Source organism: Chiloscyllium plagiosum, chromosome 13 (genome assembly GCF_004010195.1).
Source record: "Chiloscyllium plagiosum isolate BGI_BamShark_2017 chromosome 13, ASM401019v2, whole genome shotgun sequence".
NCBI classification, from domain to species: Eukaryota; Metazoa; Chordata; class Chondrichthyes; order Orectolobiformes; family Hemiscylliidae; genus Chiloscyllium; species Chiloscyllium plagiosum.
Window position 1 is genome coordinate 5,520,962 of NC_057722.1, and position 23,503 is coordinate 5,544,464.

Sequence of the window (23,503 nt, forward strand, 5' to 3'; positions counted from 1 at the left end):
TGAGAACAAGATTTACTTGTATTCCAAAGTCTGACAGGATCTGTGGGGAGAGAAACAGGGTAAACATTTCAAGTCTGGTATGACTCTTCTTTGCAACTTGTTTTTATCTTATCGGATAGAAATATCCCTGATGTGTTATGACAGCCTGGCTCAGATCTCACTAGACCCATAATTTCAAAAACAGCAGCAAACAATTTAATAAACTGGCTTGTGATTGTGTGTGGAGATGCACGATCTGATTGAATTGTTCATATGCCAATGTGTAATATAACAGCTACTTCCCAGTTCACATCTGTCTTGTGTCTGAGTCAATGAGTGGCCATTATGGATGGCCCACCAAAGATGGTCCGATTATGTTGCTCGAACCAAAATCTCCCCTCAAAACGCGTCATGTTTCTTCCTATTCAGGAGTCAATTCTATTCAGTCCCCTTTTTGAGATGATTTCAGGGATTTTCTCTGAAAATGATATGAGTTTCCCCAGATGGTCGATCAACTTCTGCACAGGTCTGTGTGATGGGAGCAAGAGTCGGAACAACTCAGTTGGTGAGGGCCAAGCCCTTGGCTTGAGGCGATGATCATAGAGTCACAGAGATGTACAGCACAGAAACAGACCCTTGGGTCCAACTCGTCAATGCCAACCAGATATCCCAACCCAATCTAGTCCCACCTGCCAGCACCCAGTGCATATCCAAACCCTTCCTATTCATATACCCATCCAGATGCCTTTTAAATGTTGGAATTGTACTAGCCTCCACCACTTCCTCTGGCACTTCTTTCCCCTCTCACACTAAACCTATGCCCTCTAGTTCTGGACTCCCCCACACCAGGGAAAAGACCTTGTCTATTTATCCTATCCATGCCCCTCATGATTTTATAAACCTCTATAAGGTCACCCCTCAGCCTCTGACGCTTCAGGGAAAATAGTCCTAGTCAATTCAACCTCTCCCTATAGCTCAAATCTTCTAACCCTGGCAATCACTCAGTGTTTTAAAAGTTTCACATTGGTCCTTCCAGTGAATTCAAGTTCCATCAGGGGTGGCTCATATTGGGAGCACCGTCACCTTGGGACGAAGGTTCAAATCCCCCATCCAGAGCTTCAGCACAGCAACCAGGTACATGTGACTCTGTATTTAATATTGGGCAATTTCGCTTAAATGTCGGGTGGTTATTAAGACCAGAGATTTGCAGACTGTTGCAAGAGTCGTTATGATGGTGTTTATCTCAGTGGAACAGTAGCTCAGTGGTTAGCATAGCTGCCTCATAGCACCGGGTTCGATTCCACTCTCGCGTGACTGTCTGTATGAAGTCTGCACGACTCCGTGTCTGCGTTTCCTCCAGGTGTTCTGGTCTCCTTCCACAGTCCAAAGTTGTGTAGTTTAGTTGGATTGGCCAAGGGAAACATGTAGTTACAGGAATAAGCTGGGGAGTTGTAGACGAGGTCTGGGTGGGATGCTCTTCAGAGGATTGGTGTGGACTTGATGGGCTGAATGGCCTGCTTCTGCACTGTAGGGATTTTATGATAAAGACTGCACTTCAATAAAGAACCCTGAAGGTCTGAGACATCCAGTGGTTGTGAAAAGTGCTAGGCAGATATGGTGCCTTTCTTTTTGGGAAGCCTGTCATTGTGTTCCTCTTTAGATACACACAAAATCCATCAGTACGCAGGCCCAATAGTAGCGTCCCTACCTCTGAGCCAGGAGATCCCGATTCAAGTCCCATCTGCTCCAGTGGTGTGTAAAAACATCATAGAACAGGTTGATTAGAAAATATCTATCTATCCACACATTTGCTGTGATAAAAAATATTACAAAGATGTGTTGTTTACAGAGACATGTGAAACTCTAACTTTCTGTACTGGATATACAGGACCTTGCTCATTAACTTACAGTTGCCAAAAGACAGTGCGTTAGCAAACTGTGCAGCATTTTCCTCAGGAGGTAGATATTTGAAATATTCCAGTTTCAAAGGTCGAGTCTGGGTTTTTGAAGAGCGGATGGTTTTGTAGTTTGTTAATCATTTTATTGAGAAATTCGATTGCACATCCACTCTCTATATGACCTTAACGTCCTCCATTCTGCATGGCACCCATTGGAATTTGCCCCACATTATCCAGGAGATTTTTCTGTGTGATCAGGATAACCTTGTTACTCACACGAGTGTGTGGGTGTTCAGTGGCTACATTGACATAAACTTTGAAACAGACCCTTGTACTCCAAGGTAAGCCATGTCTCGAGAATGGGAGAAAGTGAGGACTGCAGGGGCTGCAAAAGCAGAGCAGGTCAGGCAGCATCTGAGGAGCAGGAGAGTCGATATTTCGGGCATAAGCCTTTCACATTCCTGACTCTCTGGCTCCTCAGATGCTGCCTGACTTGCTGTGCTTTGCCAGTGCCACACTTTTTGACTCATGTCTCGAGAAATGACTACTGTGGCTCATCATTGTCACTTTCTGTCGATCTCAATGGTCCAGTGATTTTCCATGGACATTCACTGAGGTAATGTCAGCGTTCTGATCTCAGCGTGGCCAACTGGTAGACTCTACCACTTTGCCAAGCTAGAAACAGAGCAATCTCTGAAGGTTCCTGGTCACCATCCAAGGGACGGTGTAACTGTTGTGAGAATTACGGACACGGATGACATTGTGCTTCCTGTAGTTGAATAGCCGGCCAGAACTCAGTGATCAGGCTCACACGTTGCAGAGCTGCCACTGGGATGGAACAGGACTCCTGTGAACTTTGGCTTCCTCGAGAGAGGGAGGGATTAGGGAAACAGAATTTCTGCAAATACCCATTAACCACTCATAAGTCTTATCCAAATGAACTTTCCAAGTCAATACTTACGGGGAGGCAATGGGGGGAGCATGTTTGAGGTAGGTGGGGGAAGCTCGAAACTACTGGGAAAATAGAAGCTGACAGGACCTCTGCTATAGTTTACTCTCGTTCCTTCTTTTCCTTGATAGGTGACAGACAGGGAGATCAGAAGGTGAGCTGTGGAAGAATTGGCCCCCGGCAATCCGGAATGAGCAGCAATCGGTGGGAGCGAGGGAGGGATCAGAGCTGAATGTTTGTACGGCTCTGCTGACGCCTCAGCTAAAAATGTAATCGTACAGACCTGTAAATAGGAATGATTACTCTGTTTCGGTATGCAAGGAAATGGAATGTTTACATATGTATGGCGTGTCCAGTTGTATAGATCGTCAAAGTATTTTATGAATAAAGTATATTTTTGAAATTAAAAAAAAAGGTTCGTACTGGCTTCCCTTGACCCACAAGCAATGCTAGAAACAAGCAGTGACCCACAGGATCGGCCTGCTGCCAGTTTACTTCAGTCACCGCCTTTCCTGGGAATGCCAGGAAACGGTGCACGAGGGTGTTCAACTCAAATCACTGCCAGAAGATCTGGAATGGAGAGCCTCACTTAACCATTCTGATTGTAGACCCACCAAAAATCCACAGTGTTTAAAACAGGAGTAGGTGAATATTTGGTTGGGGTGTCAGGTTCCATAAGAAATGGGACCTGGGGAGGCCATTCTGTCCATCAGTCCACTCTACTCCTTGATAAGATCTCCCCTCTCCTATCCACCCCCACCCTGCATAACCCTTGACCCCTTTGACATATTGAGGCTCATTTCCAGACCCTCCCACAAACCGGTGACAGTATTGGCATTGGGGGCAGGGTTTAAAATATCCCTGCCCTGGATTTCAACCATTTACGTCTTTTTTGAGCGAGCTGAGTGGGTTTTTCTGATCAGTTTCAGATTGGATTCGCATTGTTACAGTACAACTGGTGAGTGAGGTGTCCAGGCTAAACTGGTGCATCTTCTGGGATTGCAGGCAGATCGTGCTTGTCTACAGCTGCTCTGGTATCTGATAGTCTCGGGCTGACAAATCCATTGGAGCTTTCTGACTGTTCCAGAAAAACCTGAAAAGCAACATGGAAAAGTTTCATTAATACCGGAGATATTAATGTGTGTGTGTCTGTGTGTGTGTGTCAGGGTCTGTGTGTGTGTTTCTGTGCCTGTGTATATGTGGGTCTGTGTTCTGTGTGTGTGTGTGTGTGTGCGTGTGTGTGTATGTCTGTGTTTATGAGTGCGTGAGAGTATCTACATGTGCCTGCCTGTGTATCTTTGTATATGTCTTTGTGTATGTGTGTTTGTATGTGTGCATTTGTGTGCACATTCATGTGTGCACGCATGTGTGTGTGTGTCTGTGTCCGTGTACATGTATCTGTGTATATGTGTTTGTGTGTGTCTGTGTGTATGCGCGAGTGTGTGTGTCTGTGCTATGTGGGTTTGTGTTTATGGCTGCAGTGCCATTGTTTGTGTATACATGTGCACTTTGTGTGCTACATACATATGGGAGATATGACTGCTAAGTCATTGACAAATTCTGTGGCTTGTCCCAAAAGTAATGCATTTTTCCCTTGTCCCAGAACCCCAGCTGAAACCTGAATCACCAATTCAACGTGGGGGCACTGATGGGGGAATTGTCACAAGACAGCCATTTCCAGAAGGCATGCGATAAGGTACCATGTGTTGGGCTACTTAATAAGAGCCCATGGTGTTGAACCTAATATATTGGTATAAGGGGGCATTTTCTGGATGGCAACTAGTAACTAGTGGAGTGCCACATGGATTAGTGCTGAGGCCACAATTATTTACAATAAACATTAGTGACTTGGATGAAGGAAGTAAATGCACTGTAGCCAAGTTTGCATAAGACACAAGAGTGGCTGGGAGGGCAATTAGTGAGGAATATAAGCAGTTTAAACAAGAAGGCAAAAACCAGTTCAATGGAACATGGCGTGGAAAATGCGATGTTATGTGTTTTGGCAGGAAGAATAGATGAGGTGCATATTATTTAAATGGAGAAAGACTGCAAAAAGCTGCAGCAGAGCTGGATTTGGGAATCCTTATGCATGAATTCCAAAAAGCTAGCACCTAAACTAAACAGATTATATGGCAGTCAAGTGGAATGTTGGCCTTTATTTCAATGGGAATGGTGTATAAAAAAGGTAGACCTTACTAAAACCATATAAGGCACCAGTCGGACCACAGCTGGGATACTGTGAACAGTTTTGGTCTCTTTGTCAAAGGAAACATATATTGGTGTTGGAGGTAATTCAGAGAAGATTCACTAGACTGCTTCTGGATATGGAAGGATTTTCTGATGAGGAAAGGTTAAAATACTAAAGGGGATTGATAAGGTGGACATTGAGCAGATGTTCTTCCTTGTGGGACAGTCTTGATGAAGAGTTGATAGTGTGGTGCTGGAAAAGCACAGCCAGTCAGGTAGTATCCAAGGAGCAAGAGAATCGATGTTCCAAGCATAAGCTCATCATCGGGAATGAGTCTTGACCAAGAGATCATAGATATAGAGTGACAGGAGGTTGGTTTAAAGCTAAGATGAGGAGAAACCACTTCTCTCAGAGGGTCGTGAATCTGTGGAACTCACTGCCCCAGAGTGCAGTGGAGACAGAATCAATCAACAGATTCAAGAAAGAAATAAGACCATAAGATATAAGAGCAGAAATTAGGCCATTCAGCCCATCAAGTTTGCTCCACCATTGAATCACGGCTGATAGGCTTCTCAACCTCATTTTCCTGCTTTCTCCCCCTAACCCTTGATCCTCTTGACAATCAAGAACCTATCTATCTCAGCCTTAAAGATACTCAATGACCTGGCCTCCACAGCCTTCTGTGGCAATGATTTCCATAGATTCCCCACTCTCTGGCTGAAGAAGTTTCTCCTTATCTCCATTCCAACCTTTACTCTAAGGTTGTGCCCTTGGGTCCTATTCTCTCCTACACATGGAAACCATCTTCCTAACATCCACTCTGTCCAGGCCATTCAGTATTAGGTATGTTTCAATTAGATCTCCCCTCATCCTTCTAAACTCCATTGAATGTAGACCCAGTGTCCTAAAACATTCCTCATACATTAAGCTTTTCGTTCCTGGGACTATTTTCATGAACCTCCTCTGAACACACTCCAGGGTCAGTACATCCTTCCTGAGATATGGAGCCCAAAACAATATTCCAAATGTGGTCTGACCAGAGTCTTATGGAGCCTCAGAAGTACATCCCAGCTTTTATATTTAAGTACTCTCAAAATAAATGCCAACGTTGCATTCGCCTTCCTAACTTCGACTCAACCTGCAAGCTTATCTTGAGAGAATCCTGGACTAGAATTCCTAACTCTCTTTGCACTTCAGATTTCTGAATTCTATCCCCATTTAGAAAATAGTCTATGCCTCTATTCTTCCTACCAAAGTGCATGACCTCACACTTTCCCATGCTGTATTCCATCTGCCACTTCTTTGCCCGCTCTCCTAACCTGTCCAAAGCCTTCTGCAGCCTCCCCACCTCCTCAATGCTACCTGTCCCTCTACCTACCTTTGTATCATCTGCAAACTTAACCAGAATACCCTCAGTTTCTTCATCTAATGTATAAAATGAAAAATTGAAATAGAAAAGTGAAATAGTTATGCTCCTGATGAAAAGCGGGATAAAGGGCTAGGGGGAGTAGGCAGGTACGTGCTGTTGAGACCAGGATAAGATCAGCCATGATCACGTTAAATGGTGGAGCGGGCATGAAGGGCTGAATTGCCTATTCCCACTCCTAACCCCCAAGTTCCTGACTCAGAGTAAGGGGTCGCCCACTTAAGACAGAGGTGAGGAACACTTTTTGTTCTCTCAGAGCGGACTGAATGTATGGAATTCTTTACTACAGAGGGGTGTCAAGATTGGATCGCTGAGTATTTTCGAGGTTGAGATAAACATTTAATCAGTAAGGGAATCAAGGGGAAAGGCAGAATAGTGGAGTTGAGAATTATCAAGTCAGCCATGATCTCATTGAATGGTGGAGCAGATTCAATGGGCTGAATGGCTTACTTCTATTCCTCCATCTTAGTGTCTTCCAAACACACCACACAGACCTATAGCCCCAACTCCGATATAGTTACTACTAAAAAAGGAAAGTATGCAAATTATTTTTTAAAAACTGTACTAAATATTACACTGAAGTTACTCCCAGATTATTTACAACAAATTGTTAAAGTGTTTTCTGTGGGAAATGGGTAGTAATTATTGGCTATCCCTAACTACTCTTGAACTGAGTGGCTTACTAGACAATTTCAGAGGGCAGTTACAAACCTGCCACATTGTTTTGGGGCTGAAGTTAAGTATCGGTCAGACCAGGTAGGAAAGCCCCTAAAGGACATCAGTGAACCACATGGTTTATTACAACAGCTGGTTATTGCTTCCTGAGTCACGATTACTAGGATTAGCTTCCAATTCTAGGTTTACAACCAACTGAATTTAAATTTCTCTACCTATTATTCTATTTGAACCCAAGACCCACAAACACTCAGTTGTGCCTCACGATTATTAATTGACTGACATTATTACAATGCCACCATTCTCCTGTAGAGTGGCAGGATAACTCAGTGGTTAGCACTGCTACCTCACAGCGCCAGGGACCTGGGTTCAATTCCAGGCTTGGGCAACTGTCTGTGTAGAGTTTGCACAAACTCCCTGTGTCTGTGTGGGTTTGCTTTGGGTGCTCTGGTTTCTTCCTGCAATCCAAAGATGAGCAGATTAGATGAATTGGCCATGCTAAATTGCCCACAGCATTCAGGGATGTGTAGGTTAGGTGCATTAGTCAGGGGTAAATATAAGGTAGGGGGAATGAGTCGGGGTGGTTACTCTTTGGAGGGTTGGTGTAGACTTGTTGGGCTGAATGGCCTGTTTCCACACTGTAGGGATTCACAGTCACTCCTTACCATTTCTCGGTCCCCCTTTTTGCCCTTTAACCTGGCCCTGTGGTAAGACTGATGTCTCTACGATTGTCCCAACTCCATTTATGATCCCCAAACCTCTGTCAGCTCTTTAACAGTTTATCATCATGACTCTCCATCAAGGTATAACAGCTACCCCTACTGCCTCAATCACATAGAATGGTTTCACGAATTAGAATTAGATTCATGGTCAGATGCACTTAAGTACAGAGATACATGCGTACAACGAAAAGTGTACAAAGTCGCCATTTCTGGCGCCATCAGGTGTTCTTGTCAGATTTCACGACTGAATTATGCATGCCTTCATTTGCAGAGAGTGACATTGCAGTCAATGATATTCCTAATCAAACCAACAGACCCATCTCCTGCATATTGCACTGATTCCTCTGTACAATTACCTGGTTCTCAGCCAGAGCTTGCTTTGCCAAGTAGCGCTCCCTCTTCACTTTAATTTCCACAGATTCAGGGATGTCTGGGACCAGCAAGTCAATCAGCCGCACAATGAAGAATACCACATGCTGCCAGAGAGATAAGAAAGGAGGGAGTTTAAGTGCGAGCAGTGCTTTCACTGGATAACAGCAAAGTGTCTAGATGTTGCTGAAAAGGTCACACTTAACCTCTCAATATTACATTCAAACTTAATAGATTAAGCACTTATGATTACCCAATAAAACGTTTGTGTGTTAAATTGTATGGAATTTATGTTTGTGAGTTTCTAATCATGTTTAACTCCATGCCTGATCCCATTTTGCTCCATGTCTGATCCAATTCTACATTGAGTCAGGTTCTGGTTTCACTCTTTGTCCATTGATCTTGAGCAGGGTGTTTAAAAGGCTGATATTTCACTATCACCCCGTGTGCAGCAATCAATATGAATTTCACTTATATTTTCCCGGAAATACATCCAGGGAAGTTATTTGGGTGGAACTGAGAAGTAAGAAAGGGATGATCATCTTATTGGGATTGTTATTATAGACCCCCCAATAGTCAGAGGGAAATTGAGAAACAAACTTGTAAGGAGATCTCAGCTATCTGTAAGAATAATAGGGTAGTTATGGTCGGGGATTTTAACTTTCCAAACATCGACTGGGACAGCCATAGTGTTAAAGGTTTAGATAGAGAGGAATTTCTTAAGTGTGTACAAGACAATTTTCTGATTCTGTATGTGAATGCATCTACTAGAGAAGGTGCAAAACTTCACCTTCTCTTGGGAAATAAGGCAGGGCAGGTGAGTGAGGTGTCAGTGGGGAGCACTTTGGGGCCAGTGACCATAATTCTATTTGTTTTAAAATAGTGATGGAAAAGGATAGACCAGATCTAAAAGGTGAAGTTCTAAATTGGAGAAAGGCCAATTTTGACGATATTAGGCAAAATCTTTCGAAAGCTGATTGGAGGCAGATGTTTGCAGGTAAAGGGATGGCTGGGAAATGGGAAGTCTTCAGAAATGAGATAACCAGAATCCAGAGAAAGTATATTCCTGTCAGGGCGAAAGGGAAGGCTGATAGGTATAGGGAATGCTGGATGACTAAAGAAATTGAGGGCTTGGTTAAGAAAAAGAAGGAAGCATATGTCAGGTATAGACAGAATAGATCGAGTGAATCCTTAGAAGAGTATAAAGAAAGTAGGAGTATACTTTAGAGGGAAATCAGAAGGGCAAAAAGGGGACATGAGATAGCATTGGCAAATAGAATTAAGGAGAATCCAAAGGGTTTTTACACTATATTAAGGACAAAAGGGTAACTAGGGAGAGAATAGGGTCTCTCAAAGATCAGCAAGGCAGCCTTTGTGTGGAGCCACAGAAAATGGGGAAGATACTAAATGAATATTTTGCATCAGTATTTACTGTGGAAAAGGATATGGAAGATATAGAGTGTAGGGAAATAGATGGTGACATCTTGCAAAATGTCCAGATTACAGAGGAGGAAGTGCTGGATGTCTTGAAACGGTTAAAGGTGGATAAATCCCCAGGACCTGATCATGTGTACCTGAAAACTCTGTGGGAAGCTAGAGAAGTGATTGCTGTGCCTCTTGCTGAGATATTTGCATCATCGATAGTCACAGGTGAGGTTCCAGAAGACTGGAGGTTGGCAAACATGGTGCCACTGTTTAAGAAAGGCGGTAAAGACAACTAGGGAACTATAGACCGGTGAGCCTGACCTCGGTGGTGGGCAAGTTGTTGGAGGGAATCCTGAGGGACAGGATGTACATGTATTTGGAAAGGCAAGGACTGATTCGGGATAGTCAACATGGCTTTGTGCGTGGGAAATCATGTCTCACAAACTTGATTGAGTTTTTTGAAAAAGTAACAAAGAAGATTGATGAGGGCAGAGCAGTAGATGTGATCTATATGGACTTCAGTAAGGTGTTCGATTAGGTTCTCCATGGGAGACTGATTAGCAAGGTTAGATCCCATGGAATACAGGGAGTACTAGCCATTTGGATACAGAACTGGCTCAAAGGTAGAAGACGGAGGGTGGTGGTGGAGGGTTGCTTTTCAGACTGGAGGCCTGTGACCAGTGGAATGCCACAAGGATCGGTGCTGGGCCCTCTACGTTTTGTCATTTACATAAATGATTTGGATGCGAGCATAAGAGGTACAGTTAATAAATTTGCAGATGACACCAAAATTGGAGGTGTAGTGGACAGCGAAGAGGGTTACCTCTGATTACAACAGGATCTGGACCAGATGGGCCAATGGGCTGAGAAGTGGCAGATGGAGTTTAATTCAGGTAAATGCGAAATGCTGCATTTTGGGAAAGCAAATCTTAACAGGACTTATACATTTAATGGTAAGGTCCTGGGGAGTGTTGCTGAACAAAGAGACCTTGGAGTGCAGGTTCATAGCTCCTTGAAAGTGGAGTTGCAGGTAGATAGGATAGTGAAGAAGGCATTTTGGTATGCTTTCTTTTATTGGTCAGAGTATTGAGTACAGGAGTTGGAAGGTCATGTCAATCATTAAAGCCTAGTCAATGGAGGGCAACTCTTCAACATCCTGTCTCATCAGATACAACCTTATTGGCTGCTCATGATCAGAACATCCCATTGTCCTCCAAAGATTGGAGCCTGGAATTCATTCTCAGAGGGGAATGGTGTTTCCCCTGTTGCCTACCACATGGATGGAGATGGCTGAAAGTCAAACTGAAAAGGAGGTGTATTCATTAAAAGGGGCTGCTCATTTGTTTTGTTCTGTGCATAAAAATGATCAGGACTTGAGAGCTGATATAAAAGTATGGAGTGGAGTGGACAAACTGGCAATCGCACTGAATTAATAGATGGTAGGTGAAATATTCTTGACAAGCTTGTGTTAGTTAAATATCTAGAATCTCTGCCAGAAACTGTCATGCAGAACAATAAATTTAACAGAAATTGGACAGGTGCTGGAAATGAGGAATATTAGTGAATGTGAGGAGCTGAATAGGAATATCGAAATGAACAGTGTGGGTGATGTAGAAAGGAAGATTGGATTGGCTGAGTGATTCCAGTGTGTGAGAATGTGAAGGTGTGATTAAAATCAGAAGAGTGCATGATTGCAGTGGAATAGGAGAAGGCATCATTGCATTTTTGCTTCTCAGTCATAAAGGGCAGGAGTTCAAATGCCAGGACAGGACCTGGGTATGCAGTGGGATGCAGTACTGTTGGAGGTGCTTACTGTCGGCTGGCATGTTAAACCAAATTAGCTAGTCTCCCTATTTAAACTGATATGAAGAATCTCTCAGCTTTGTCCACTTTTATTAAAAAGCTGGAATTCTCCTGATGTGCTGAGCATTGCTTATTCCTCAGCCAGCATCTCCCAATGAGACTACCTGGCTAACCCTTAAGCAAAATACTGTGGATGCTGGAGATCTGAAATAAAAACAGAAAATGATGGAGAAACTCAGCAGGTCTGGCAGCATCTTTGGAGAGAGACACAGAGTTAATGTTTCATGTCCAGTATTATGTTTCAAAAGGAACAGTCATTTTCGGACTCAAAACATTCTCTCTCCACAGGTGCTAGAGGACCTGCTGAGTTTCTCCAGCATTCTCTGTAGAATTGTTATGAAGATGCCTCATTTCTAATATTTTTGGGGGACGTATGTTTTGAAGGGTGGCAGAAAAATGAATTTATTTCAAGGTTTTGTGGAAATAACTGGATTGATTTCTTTAAAAGAGGTTATCAAAAGGCTATGATGGATATTGGAACTTTTTTAAAAAAAAAACGAGGCTTCCTAGAAATTATGTGAGGTAAGGAATAGGAGGATAGAGCAGATAAATGTGTGGCTGAGGACCTGGTGCAAGGGAGAAGGGTTCACTGGATCATTGGAATCTCTTCTGGGGTAGAAGTGACCTGTATAAGAAGGACAGGTTACACCTCAATTGGAAGGGGAGTAATATACTGGCAGGGAGATTTGCACGAGCTGTTGGGAAGATATAAACTAGCAAGCTGGGGGGATGGACTGAGACTGGTAGATTTGGGAAAAGGAACGAGTTAAATAGTCAGGGCAGACAGGAACAAAGCAGGAACAAGGTAGGACTGATAGATTAAACTGCATTTATTTCAATGCAAGGGGCCTAACAGGGAAGGCAGATGAACTCAGGGCATGGTTAGAAATATGGGACTGGGATATTATAGCAATTACAGAAACATGGCTCAGGGATGGGCAGGACTGGCAGCTTAATGTTCAAGGATACAAATGCTACAGGAAGGATAGAAAGGGAGGCAAGAGGGCGGGGGGAGTGGTGTTTTTGATAAGGGATAGCATTAAGGCTGTAATTAGAGAGGATATTCCTGGAAATACATCCAGGGAAGTTATTTGGATTGAACTGAGAAATAGGAAAAGGATGATCGGATGATCACCTTATTGGGATTGTATTATAGATTCCCCTCCCCCCCCAATAGTCAGCATGAAATTGAGAAACAAATTTGTCAGGAGATTTCAGTTATCTGTAAGAATAATAGGGTGGTTAGGGTAAGGGATTTTAACTTTCCAAACATAGACTGGGACTGCTGTAGTGTTAAAGGTTTAGATGGAGAGGAATTTGTTAATTATGTACAAGACAATTTTCTGATTCAATATGTGGATGTACCTACTAGAGAAGGTGCAAAACTTGACCTACTCTTGGGAAATAAGGCATGGCAGGTGACTGAGGTATCGGTGGGAGAGCACTTTGGGGCCAGCGACCATAATTCTATTAGTTTTAAAATAATGATGGAAAAGGATAGACTGGATCTAACACTTGAAGTTCTAAATTGGAGGAAGGCCAATTTTGATGGTACTGGTCAAGAACTTTCAAAAGTTGCTTGGGGGCAGATGTCCGCTGGTAAAGGGACGGCTGGAAAATGGGAAGCCTTCAGAAATGAGATTATGAGAATCCAGAGACAGTATATTACTGTTAAGGTGAAAGGAAAGGCTGGTAGGTGTAGGGAATGCTGGATGAGTAGAGAAATTGAGTTTTAATTAAGAAAAAGAAGGAAGCATATGTCAGGTATAGACAGCAGATATCAAGTGAATCATTAGAAGAGTATAAAGGCAGTAGGAGTATACTTATGAGGAAAATCAGGAGGGCAGAAAGGGGACATGAGGTAGTTTTGGCAAATAGAGTTAAAGAGAATCTTGGGGAGGTGTAGTTTTAGTTGTATGTATCACATTTCAGCTCTATAGATGCTCCACTGTTAGGTTTATCCAAAAGAAAGCCAAGGTAGTGTGGCTAGGAGAATGCCAGGAATCTTTTGAGCAGTTGAAAGCCGTCTTGATTGATGAACCCATGTTAGCTTCACCAAATAGCATGAACCTCTTCAAGGCAGCAATTGACATTTGTGATTTGTGGGTGTGTGGGTGGTTCTGTTATAGAAACATAGAAAATAGGTGCAGGAGTAGGCCAGTTTGCTCTTTGACCCTGCACCACCATTGAATATGATCATGGCTGATCATGCAATTTCAGTATCCCACTCCCTCTTTCTCTCCATGATTCCCTTTTGTGGCACAAGAGTCACATCAAGCGCCCTCTCAAATGTATCTAACGAACTGGTCCCAAGAGCTTTCTGTGGGAGAGAATTCCACAGGTTCACAACTCTCTGAGTGATGAGACTCAGTCCTGAATGGCTTACTCCTTATCCTTAGACTGTGACCCCTAGTTCTGGACTTCCTCAACATCAGGATCATTCTTCCAGTCACATAAAAGTGGATACATCCCCACGACCTGATCAGGTGTACCCTAGAACTCTGTGGGAAGCTAGAGAAGTGATTGCTGGGCCCCTTGCTGAGATATTTGTATCTTCGATAGTCACAGGTGAGGTGCCAGAAGAATGGAGGTTGGCTAACGTGATGCCACTGTTTAAGAAAGGTGGTAAGGACAAGCCAGGGAACTATAGACCAGTGAGCCTGATGTCAGTGCTGGGCAAGTTGTTGGAGGGAATCCTGAGGGAAAGAATGAACATGTATTTGGAAAGGCAAGGACTGATTAAGGATAGTCAATATGACTTTGTGCATGGGAAATCATGTCTCACAAACTTGATTGAGTTTTTTGAGGAAGTAACAAAGAGGATTGATGAGGGTAGAGTGGTAGATGTGATCTATATGGACTTCAGTAAGGCGTTCGACAAGGTTCCCCATGGGAGACTGGTTACCAAGGTTAGATCTCATGGAATACAGGGATAACTAGGCATTTGGATACAGAACTGGCTCAAAGGTGGTGGTGGAGGGTTGCTTTTCAGACTGGAGGCCTGTGACCAGTGGACTGCCACAAGGATCGGTGCTGGATCTACTACTTTTTGTCATTTATATAAATAATTTGGACGCGAGCATAAGAGGTGTAATTAGTAAGTTTGCAGATGACACCAAAATTGAAGGTGTAGTGGACAGCGAAGAGGGTTACCTCAGATTTCAATTGGATCTTGATCAGATGGGCCAATGGGCTGAAAAGTGACAGATGGAGTTTAATTTAGATAAATGCGAAGTGCTGCATTTTGAGAAAGCTAATCTTTGCAGGACTTATACCCTTAATGGTAAGGTCCTAGGGAGTGTTGCTGAACAAAGAGACCTTGGAGTGCAGGTTCATAGCTCCTGCCTCTCTTTTGCAGCACTTGTAGCCTTGTATGCTTTGCTGTTTCAAATGCTAATCTAAATAGTTCTTAAAGGTATTGAAAATTCCTGTCTTTACTACCTTTTCAGGCTGTGAGTTCCAGATACCCATTATCTTCTATGTGAAAAGATGCTTTTCCTCAGATGCCCTCCTGCCTCTTACTTTGAAACAGCCCCTCTAGTTATTGACCCCTCTACTAAGGAAGAAAAAAAAACCTCCTTATCTAACCTATCAATACTTCCTCATAACTTTCTACTCCTCAATCAGGTCCCCCTCAGCTTTCTGTGCTCGAAGGACAACAACCTGAGCCAATCTAGTCTCCCTTCAGAGCTGAATCACTCCAGGCCAGGCAATAACTTGGTGCATCTTCTCGCCATCCCCTCTAGGGCAATTACATCCTTCCTAGAGTGTGGGGACCAGAACTACACACAGTTATACAGCTCCAATCACTGATGTATTTCTGCCTGTGTCAGCATCCTGGTTATCATCCATACTCCATTAACAGTTAACATTATTACCAACATAGATAACCTGTTTCAATGATGCTGATTAAGGAATAGATACTGGCCACTGGTACTAAGGACAGCTCCCCTACTTGTCTGTGAAATACTGCAATGGGGTCCTTTACAACCAGCTGAAGTTTATCATCTGATCTAATCTGAAAGCCAATGCAGTGTTCTCTGGATTGTCAGCTGTAGCTCATGTGCTCAAGTCCGACAGATTTTAACCTGGGTCCCTGCAGTTCAGAGGTGACAGTACAAATCACTGAGCCATGATTGACACAAACCATGGGGTCTCTATTCACACTGAGCTCACCTACTATAGTGACATGAAGGTAATGAAACACAGACAAAGTATTGAGACCTGACAACTAATCAGGCCACAGCTAGAATATCACCAAAGAATCCCTACAGTGTGGAAGCAGGCCATTTAGCCCATTGAGTGCACACCGACCCTCCGAAGAGCATTTCAAACAGACCCACCACACCACCCCTGTCCCTGCCTACACTATCCCTGTAACCCTACATTTACTCTGGCTAATCCACCTAGCCTGCTCATCTTTGGACTGTAGGAGGAAACCAGAGCACCCAGGAGAAATCCATCAGACACAGGGAGAACGCGCAAACTCCACATAGACAGTCAGTCATCGAGGGTGGAATTAAACCCAGGTCTTTGGCGCTGTAAGGCATCAGTGCTACCACTGAGCGACTGTGTTACCTTGGTCACCTCACTTCTAGAAGGATGTATAAGAAAATCTTTGGGAGAATATAGAGGAAATTAACCAGAATTGGTGCAAAAGGGCAGTTTTAGCTAAATGGTAAGTTTGCAAAAGCTGGGCTTGATTTCCTTGGATCAATGAGATTCATCAGGGATCTTATTGAAATGTTACGACAAGCTTGAATAAGGTCAACAAAGAAAATGGTTCCCATTGGCTGACGGAGACACAGATTTAATGTTTTGGGTAAGAAATGTGGGGGAAATGTGAGGTAGATGGAGACAGAGGAAAAGTATTATCTTTAAAGGAATTTGGACAGGCATTTGAGGGAAATAAACTTGCAGGGCCAAGGGGAGTGAGCAGGGAAATGAAACTGGATTGTTCCGCAGAGAGTCAGCATAGAGTCAATGAGCCAAATAACCTCATTTTTTACCACTGTGGCTCTTTGAATGTAAACACTCTTTCCTTTCCATTCCCTTTTGTGGATCAGATTAAACCTTTAAGAGTAAAACTGATCGTCTGACTGCAGGGTCTGTGCTGTCTGAAACATGTAGGTGTCAGTTCCTAAATGTACATCTCCAAAGAGCTCCTCCATGTCTGACTGGTATCACAGATCGATGGCCTTGTTCAGAACATCAATTACATTCCCCACGTGATACAATCGAACCAACTCACCTCAAACACAAAGACAAACGCCAGACGAATTGCCAATAGTTTCCAGTATGTCAGACTAAACTCGCCACTGGGATCCCTGAAATCTCTGTACCTGTAAATCAGCAAGCACACACACATTATGGGTTGCCAACTACTTTGGGTGAAGAGTCAACTGCATTATTTCTGTGTTCCCCTTGTGCCAGGAGACACCATCCACAAGGCACCAGTCAGGAGCGTGATGGAATATGCCCCAATTGCCTGATTGAGTGCACTTCCAACAACACTCTAGAAGCTCGATATCATTCAGGACAAAGCAACCTGCTTGATTAGCACCACATCCACCACCTTCAATATTCACTCCCTCCCCCATCAACACAGAGTGGGCCATCTACAAGATGCATGGCAGCAACTCACCAAGGGTTCTTAGACAACACCTTCCAAACCTGCAATTGCTACCAGAACAGGGGAGGGGAAACATGGCTAACTGCTGCTTCTAACTTGTATGTTCACCACCCAGCAGCAGCAGCAGAGGCAGCAGGTTGTCAGGGTAGGTATGCGTGTGTGTGAGAGTGCTTCAAATTGGAGCCTCCCTCTCTCAAACTTTCCAAAATGCGAAATAAAATAGGATGTTTGCAGATGTGGGGGGCAATTGTGGAGGGTGTGGGGGTGGGGTTTGTCCCCTTTGGAGCAGCACTTCGCAGAACTCAGGTGGCCGGGGGGGTGGGAGCTGGGGGTGTTGTGGTGGGAGGAGCAAAGCAGGCCTTAAAGCCGCCTCATCAGGTCTGCCCCCTGGGGGCCAAGTCCAGCATCTAAACTGTCCTCCGTCCCCTCTAGGAATTACCTGTTGGCTCCCTTCAAATTGGTCTCAAGTGGTCCTTATGGTCATGTAAGTGTCTACACCACCACAAGTCCAAATCCCACATCTGGGAAAATAGTCCAGGGCAGGAGCTGGGGAGTCAGAATGCCGGTCGCCCGTTTCCCACAATGACTCATATTCTGATGCTGTGGAAATACTTTGGGGTGTAGGAGTGGGTAGACAGAGTTTGAAAGTGAGAGACTGACCAACCGGAACTGGGTTCCAAACCCAGGGACCTGGGTTTGGAAAGTAAAGAGGATAACATGGCTATGGGCTTCACTGTCATACAATTATTCGACTTGGATTGTTGTCCGGTAATCCTGGCATCTGCACCGAGGTGAGGAATCGGGGGACGGGTGGGCAGGGGGTGATCCAGGACTCCGTCTGAGGAACGTCTCCAATTGGGCTCATCTCCACTAATTCTGCAGCCTTCCTATTTCCACCGATGGTCCCGATACCACTGATAGCCTGGCTCTCCTGTGCAGCAGGTTCTTAATTGGTAAGGACATCAAAGGTCATGGGGAGAAGGTGGGAGAATGGGATTGAGAAACCTATCAGCACCATGATCGAATAGCAGAGAAGACTTGATGGGCCAAATGGCCTAATTGTGCTCCTCTACATTACAGTCTTAACAGGAACTGCACTATGACCATTACCTGAGCAAGGTAGACATTGTAAAAGATAGCCATCTCATACTGGAAATGATGGAGGATGCCATGCAAGGTGGAAATGATGGCTCAATGGTTTTAGCTGGTCATTTGGGTAATTGCCAATTGGTTGTTCCAAGCTTCCTGCCGGGTCTGAGGCTGGAGAGCTGGAGGTCACCATCAGGCCCCGTTTCAGAGCTTACGTCAAGAAACCCCTCCCGCACAGCTTTCTTTGAATCAAAATTCAGTTCTGGAGTCTCTTGCTGAGGAAAGGAGGGACAAATATATTTGATGAGCTTTCCTCCCACAGCCCACGCACACCTTCGTGGACCTTGAACACCAGCCGCCATTTCATGTCCTCTCACAACTCATACACCCCCCCCCCCCGCAATAATGGAGCCTTTCAATCTCCCAAAGGCAGCCCATAAGGAGCAGCCCCTCGGGATCTGCTCCACCATTCAATGAGATCATGGCCAATCTGAAAATCCTCAACCCTACTTTCTTCACAGCCTTCCTGACCCACTTACTGATTAGACATCTGTCTATCTCAGCCTTGAATATTCCCAAAGGATTAAGAAAAGCCCAGTCTCTCCTGTTGCATTGTTGCCTCTGAGGTAACACCCAGTACACTCTCTGCCCCAGCAGCACAGCGGTTACTTATTCCAGTGGAGTTCTTGAAACAGCTCAGAGCCAGCTTGAATTTGATGTTCCTGTGTTATAGTCTCTCTTTAGGTGCCTCACCCTTTCCTTGTCTTACCTGCATGTGATATTGCTCTGCTGGTTGAAGGATGTGCTGGTTGAATGTGCCAAGGTGAAGTTGGTGTATCCAGTCAGATTATTCTGGTGCATATACTGGTAATATTGACGAGGCAGAAAGTCTGAGGTGAACGCAATCAAAAATGCCTGTGGGAGGGGAGTATGTTGCATGTAACTATGGCACTCAGCACTCGGTCAGTTTGATTTTGTTATTGAGCAGCTGGTTTCACATATTAGAACCCCCCCTCATCCCAGTCAGATGGCCCAAGGAGGCAAGTAGCGAAATATTATGTCACGTCGGCAGAAACTTGTCAAAGAGCCGGGATTTCAGGAATGTCCTAAAGGGGAGGGATGAAAATGTGGGAGCTGATGGCTTAGCTGACAATAGTCCACGAATGACAACCAGAGACATGTGATCCAGGGACACGTGATCTAGGGGCACATCACCTGGGGACATGAGATCCAGGGACACACCATCTGGGGGCATATAATCTAGAGACATGTGACCTGGGGACACACAATGCAAGTGGACACACGATCTGGGGACACTTGATCTAGGGACACGTGATCTGGGGACATGAGATCTGGGGACACATGATCTGGGTACATGAGATCCCGAGACATGGTCCAGGAACATGCGATCTGGGAGCACACGATCCAGGGACATGCAGTCATGGGAACAGGTGATCTTTAGGGACACACAAAATACAGATTTGGAGGAATGCAGAGATCTCAAGGCAGGGATTATGTGGTGGTTAATGTTTCTTCCAGGCTGGTGGGCTGTGCACAGATTGCTCCTTTAAGCCCTCACACGTGCAGTTTCCTGCAGAGACCAAAGACACTGGCTTCAATTTCTCAAAATTGAACTGAAGGAAATTTCAATTTAGCCAGTGCTGAAAGCTGGACAAGCAGAAGTGGTGGGAGCATTAGAAGAGGTGCTGCTGAAATAGAGTTGACTGTTGACTGTGCAATGTTGGGGTCAGGGGCAGGTGCAGCAAGTAGATGAGAAATAATCAGGGACTAAGGATGGATCACCAAGGGACACCAGAGCTAACAGTGCAGGAGTGGGCAACAGAAGTCATTGCATTTAACTCTCTGGCTGGAGGGATGAGACTGGAACTTGGCAAGGAAGGTTCACCAGCTGGTGGAGAGAAATCGGAGGATACAGAGGGATAGTTGCTAAGAGTCACTCTCCACACGGATGTTCTTTGGGATTTGATTTATCAATGCTGGTTAGGGAGGAGCAAATCTGGGACTGTGAGAAAGTGGGTTAGGAAGGTGCTGACTTTCTCTAACAGGGGACAGGCAGGTTGAAGAAGACAGAAGGTTTCAAACATAAATGCTAAAAGTATTTTATTTTAAGAAGACTTGTGACAAAATTAAAAGGGAGCATCTGAGGAGACTGAAGGGAGACATTTACGTTTTGGAGTCTTGCTGGAAAGGGAGATACATTGCAATGGTTTTTCATCCTGCACTCATCAGGATAAGTGCAAGGAAACCACATTTCACCACCATTTTCTATTGGAGGGAAAAGAGCTGATTGTTTAACAAGTCGACTCTGATTTGCCAAGGCGCTGCCAAAGGGGTCTCTAAGCCCATGAGCCCTTATATAAAGCCCTTTTTAGTTTTACAGTCTGTTCTGATATAATGCAATAGTTGTGTTCCCCTCGCGATCCCGCATTATAAGAAAATTGCACAATAGCAGCACCACTTAAACCAATGGGCCCGGATTCACATTATAAACAATACAGGGAAGGAAAATTCACGTTCTACAAACAATGGTCTAAATTCTTCAATCGTGTTATACCCAATTTGCATTGAAGAAATGCGCATTATAGCAAAACCGACTGTATTTCTTATTTTCTTAACCTATAATTATATTATGTATATATAATGTGCCATAACCTTTTTCTTTATTTTCTCTATGTTTGTACCTAGGTACTTTGTACCTAAGATGGCGTCGTGTAATTATACACTTTTCACTGTACTCTTGTTCTTTTGTAATTTAGGTACATGTGACAATAAACATAATTCTATTTCTGAGTGATTAAAAAATGCACTTTTCTTTTTGTGTGCAGAGAAAATGTCCTTACCTATGAAAATACACACCTTTGTTTTGAATGAAGTAAGGACATGTATCCGAATGAAGTAAGGACTGTGAGATCAAGTTAACGATGGCAAATTTCCTTCCCTAAATGACATTGGTGAACCAGATGGATGTTAAGCTTCACTGTCAGTATTACTGAGATGAGCTTTTAATTCTAGATTTATCAATAAAAAATATTCCGCAATTGAAAGCCAGTCTAAGTGTGACCATTCCTAATGAAGGGCTCATGCCTGTAATGTTGACTCTCCTGCTCCCTGGATGCTGCCTGACCTGCTGTGCTTTTCCAGTGCCACCCTTTTCAATTCTGATCTCCAGCATCGGCAGTCCTCACTTTCTCCTAAGTATGATCATTGTCAATTATCATGAAAAAAGGAGACAGGTGCCGGGATACTCACGTTACTTAATATAGCAAACATGGTGATGGTTTCCAGAATGTTGAACCAGATCCCGATCTCCTGAGCTCTCTCCACAATTGGCCGCCTGTACTCACACACAAACTTGTTGGCATCCAAGCGGATTTCTACCCAATTATTGAGAAGGGCAAACAAAGGAGCCAATGGGCATGCAGCGACAAAGATGGTGATGAATCCGAACTGCAGGACTGAACATTGAGAGACGGTGACCATCATTGTTAGAATGTGCCTTGGAAATTAAAGAAGCAAATTGCATTTGCAAAGCACCTTTCACTTCCTCTGGATCCTCTAAATTGCCTCACAAGTTGTCTGCATAGTTTGCCTACAGGACAATGGTAATGCGGGAGAATTCAGCACCCATTTTGTTGCACTATCAACAAATAAAGTGAATGGCTAGTCAATTTGTTTTTATTTGTGTTGCTTTAGGACCATGAGAGATTTAGCCAATTGGATACTCTGACAATCTCAAATGCATCTACGGCCGTCAGCAAGAAATCAGAACAATGTGTTGTCTCCTTGGTGCCAGGATCAAGGATATCTCGGAGAGAGTGCAGAACGTTTTCAAAAGGGAGAGGGACCAGCAGGAGGTCGTTGTACACATTGGAACTAATGACAAAGGAAGGGAAAAGGATGAGATTCTGAAGGGACAATATAGAAAGTTAGGCAGGCATTTTAAAATAAGGTTCTTGAGGATAGTAATATCTGGATTGCTACCAGCTAGTGAGGGTAGGAATAGGAGGATAGAGCAGATGAATGTGTGGCTGAGGAGCTGGTGCAGGGGAAAAGGCTTTGCATTTTTGGATCATTAGAATCTCTTCTGGGGTAGAAGTGACCTGTACAAGAAGAACGGATTGCACCAAAATTGGAAGGGGACTAATATACAGGCAGGGAGATTTCCAAGAGCTCCTCAGCAGGATTTAAACTAGTAAGGTGGGTGGGTGGAACCCCGAGAGATAGTGAGGAAAGAGATCAATCTGAGATTGGTACAGTTGGGAAAAGACGTGAGTCAAACAGTCAGGGCAGGCAGGAAGAAAGCAGAGAACAAGGTAGGATTGACAAATTAATCTGCATTTATTTCAATGCAAGAGGCCTAACAGGGAAGACAGGTGAACTCAAGGCATGGTTAGGAACATCGGACTGGGATATCATAGCAATTACAGAAACATGGCTCAGGGATGGGCAGGACTGGCAACTTAATGTTCCAGATTACAAATACTACAGGAAGGACAGAAAGGGAGGCAAGAGAGGAGGGGGTAGTGGTGTTTTTGATAAGGCTGTAATTAGGGAGGATATTCCTGGAAATACACCCAAGGAAGTTATTTGGATGGAATTGAGAAATAAGAAAGGGATGATCACCTTATTGGGATTGTATTATAGACCCCCAATAGTCAGTGGAAAATTGAGAAACCCCAAGTTTTTGAGGAGATCTTAGTTATTTGTAAGAATAATAGGCTGGTTATGGTAGGGAATTTTAACTTTCCAAACATAGACTGGGACTGCCATATTGCTAAGGGTTTAGATGGAGAAGAATTTGTTAAGAGTATATAAGTCGATTTTCTGATTCAGTATGTGGATGTACCTACTAGAGAAGGTGCAAAACTTGACCTAGTCTTAGGAAATAAGGCAGGGCAGGTTACTGAGGTGTCAACAGGGGAGCCTTTAGGGGCCAGTGACCATAATTCTATTAGTTTTAAAATAGTAATGGAAAAGGATAGACCGGATATAAAAGTTGAAGTTCTAAATTGGGGGAAGGACAATTTTGATGGCATTAGGCAAGAACTGTCAAAAGTTGATTGGAGACAGATGTTTGCAGGTAAAGGTGGATATAGCCCCAAGACCTGATCAGGTGTACACTGGAACTCTGTGGGAAGCTAGGGAAGTGATTGCTGGGCCCCTTGCTGAGATATTTGTATCATCGATAGTCACAGGTGAGGTGCCGTAAGACTGGAGGTTGGCTAACGTGGTGCCACTGTTTAAGAGAGGTGGTAAGGAAAGCCAGG

General features: G+C 44.0%; 1 protein-coding gene across 5 annotated transcripts in view; it reads right to left on the reverse strand.

Annotated features, from left to right (window-relative positions):
• Positions 1–2,348: 2,348 nt before the first annotated feature.
• Positions 2,349–23,503, reverse strand: part of LOC122555703 (anoctamin-7-like) — a 94,553-nt gene continuing 73,398 nt past the window's right edge. For all 5 annotated transcript variants that reach the window (XM_043701744.1, XM_043701740.1, XM_043701741.1 and 2 more), the window contains 5 exons: positions 21,486–21,691; positions 18,985–19,130; positions 16,746–16,836; positions 8,194–8,313; positions 2,349–3,919 (listed from right to left, as the gene is read on the reverse strand). In XM_043701744.1, coding sequence (XP_043557679.1) covers positions 3,803–3,919; positions 8,194–8,313; positions 16,746–16,836; positions 18,985–19,130; positions 21,486–21,691 — 680 coding nt within the window. In that variant the 3' untranslated portion in view covers positions 2,349–3,802. The remainder of the gene's footprint in view (positions 3,920–8,193; positions 8,314–16,745; positions 16,837–18,984; positions 19,131–21,485; positions 21,692–23,503) is intronic.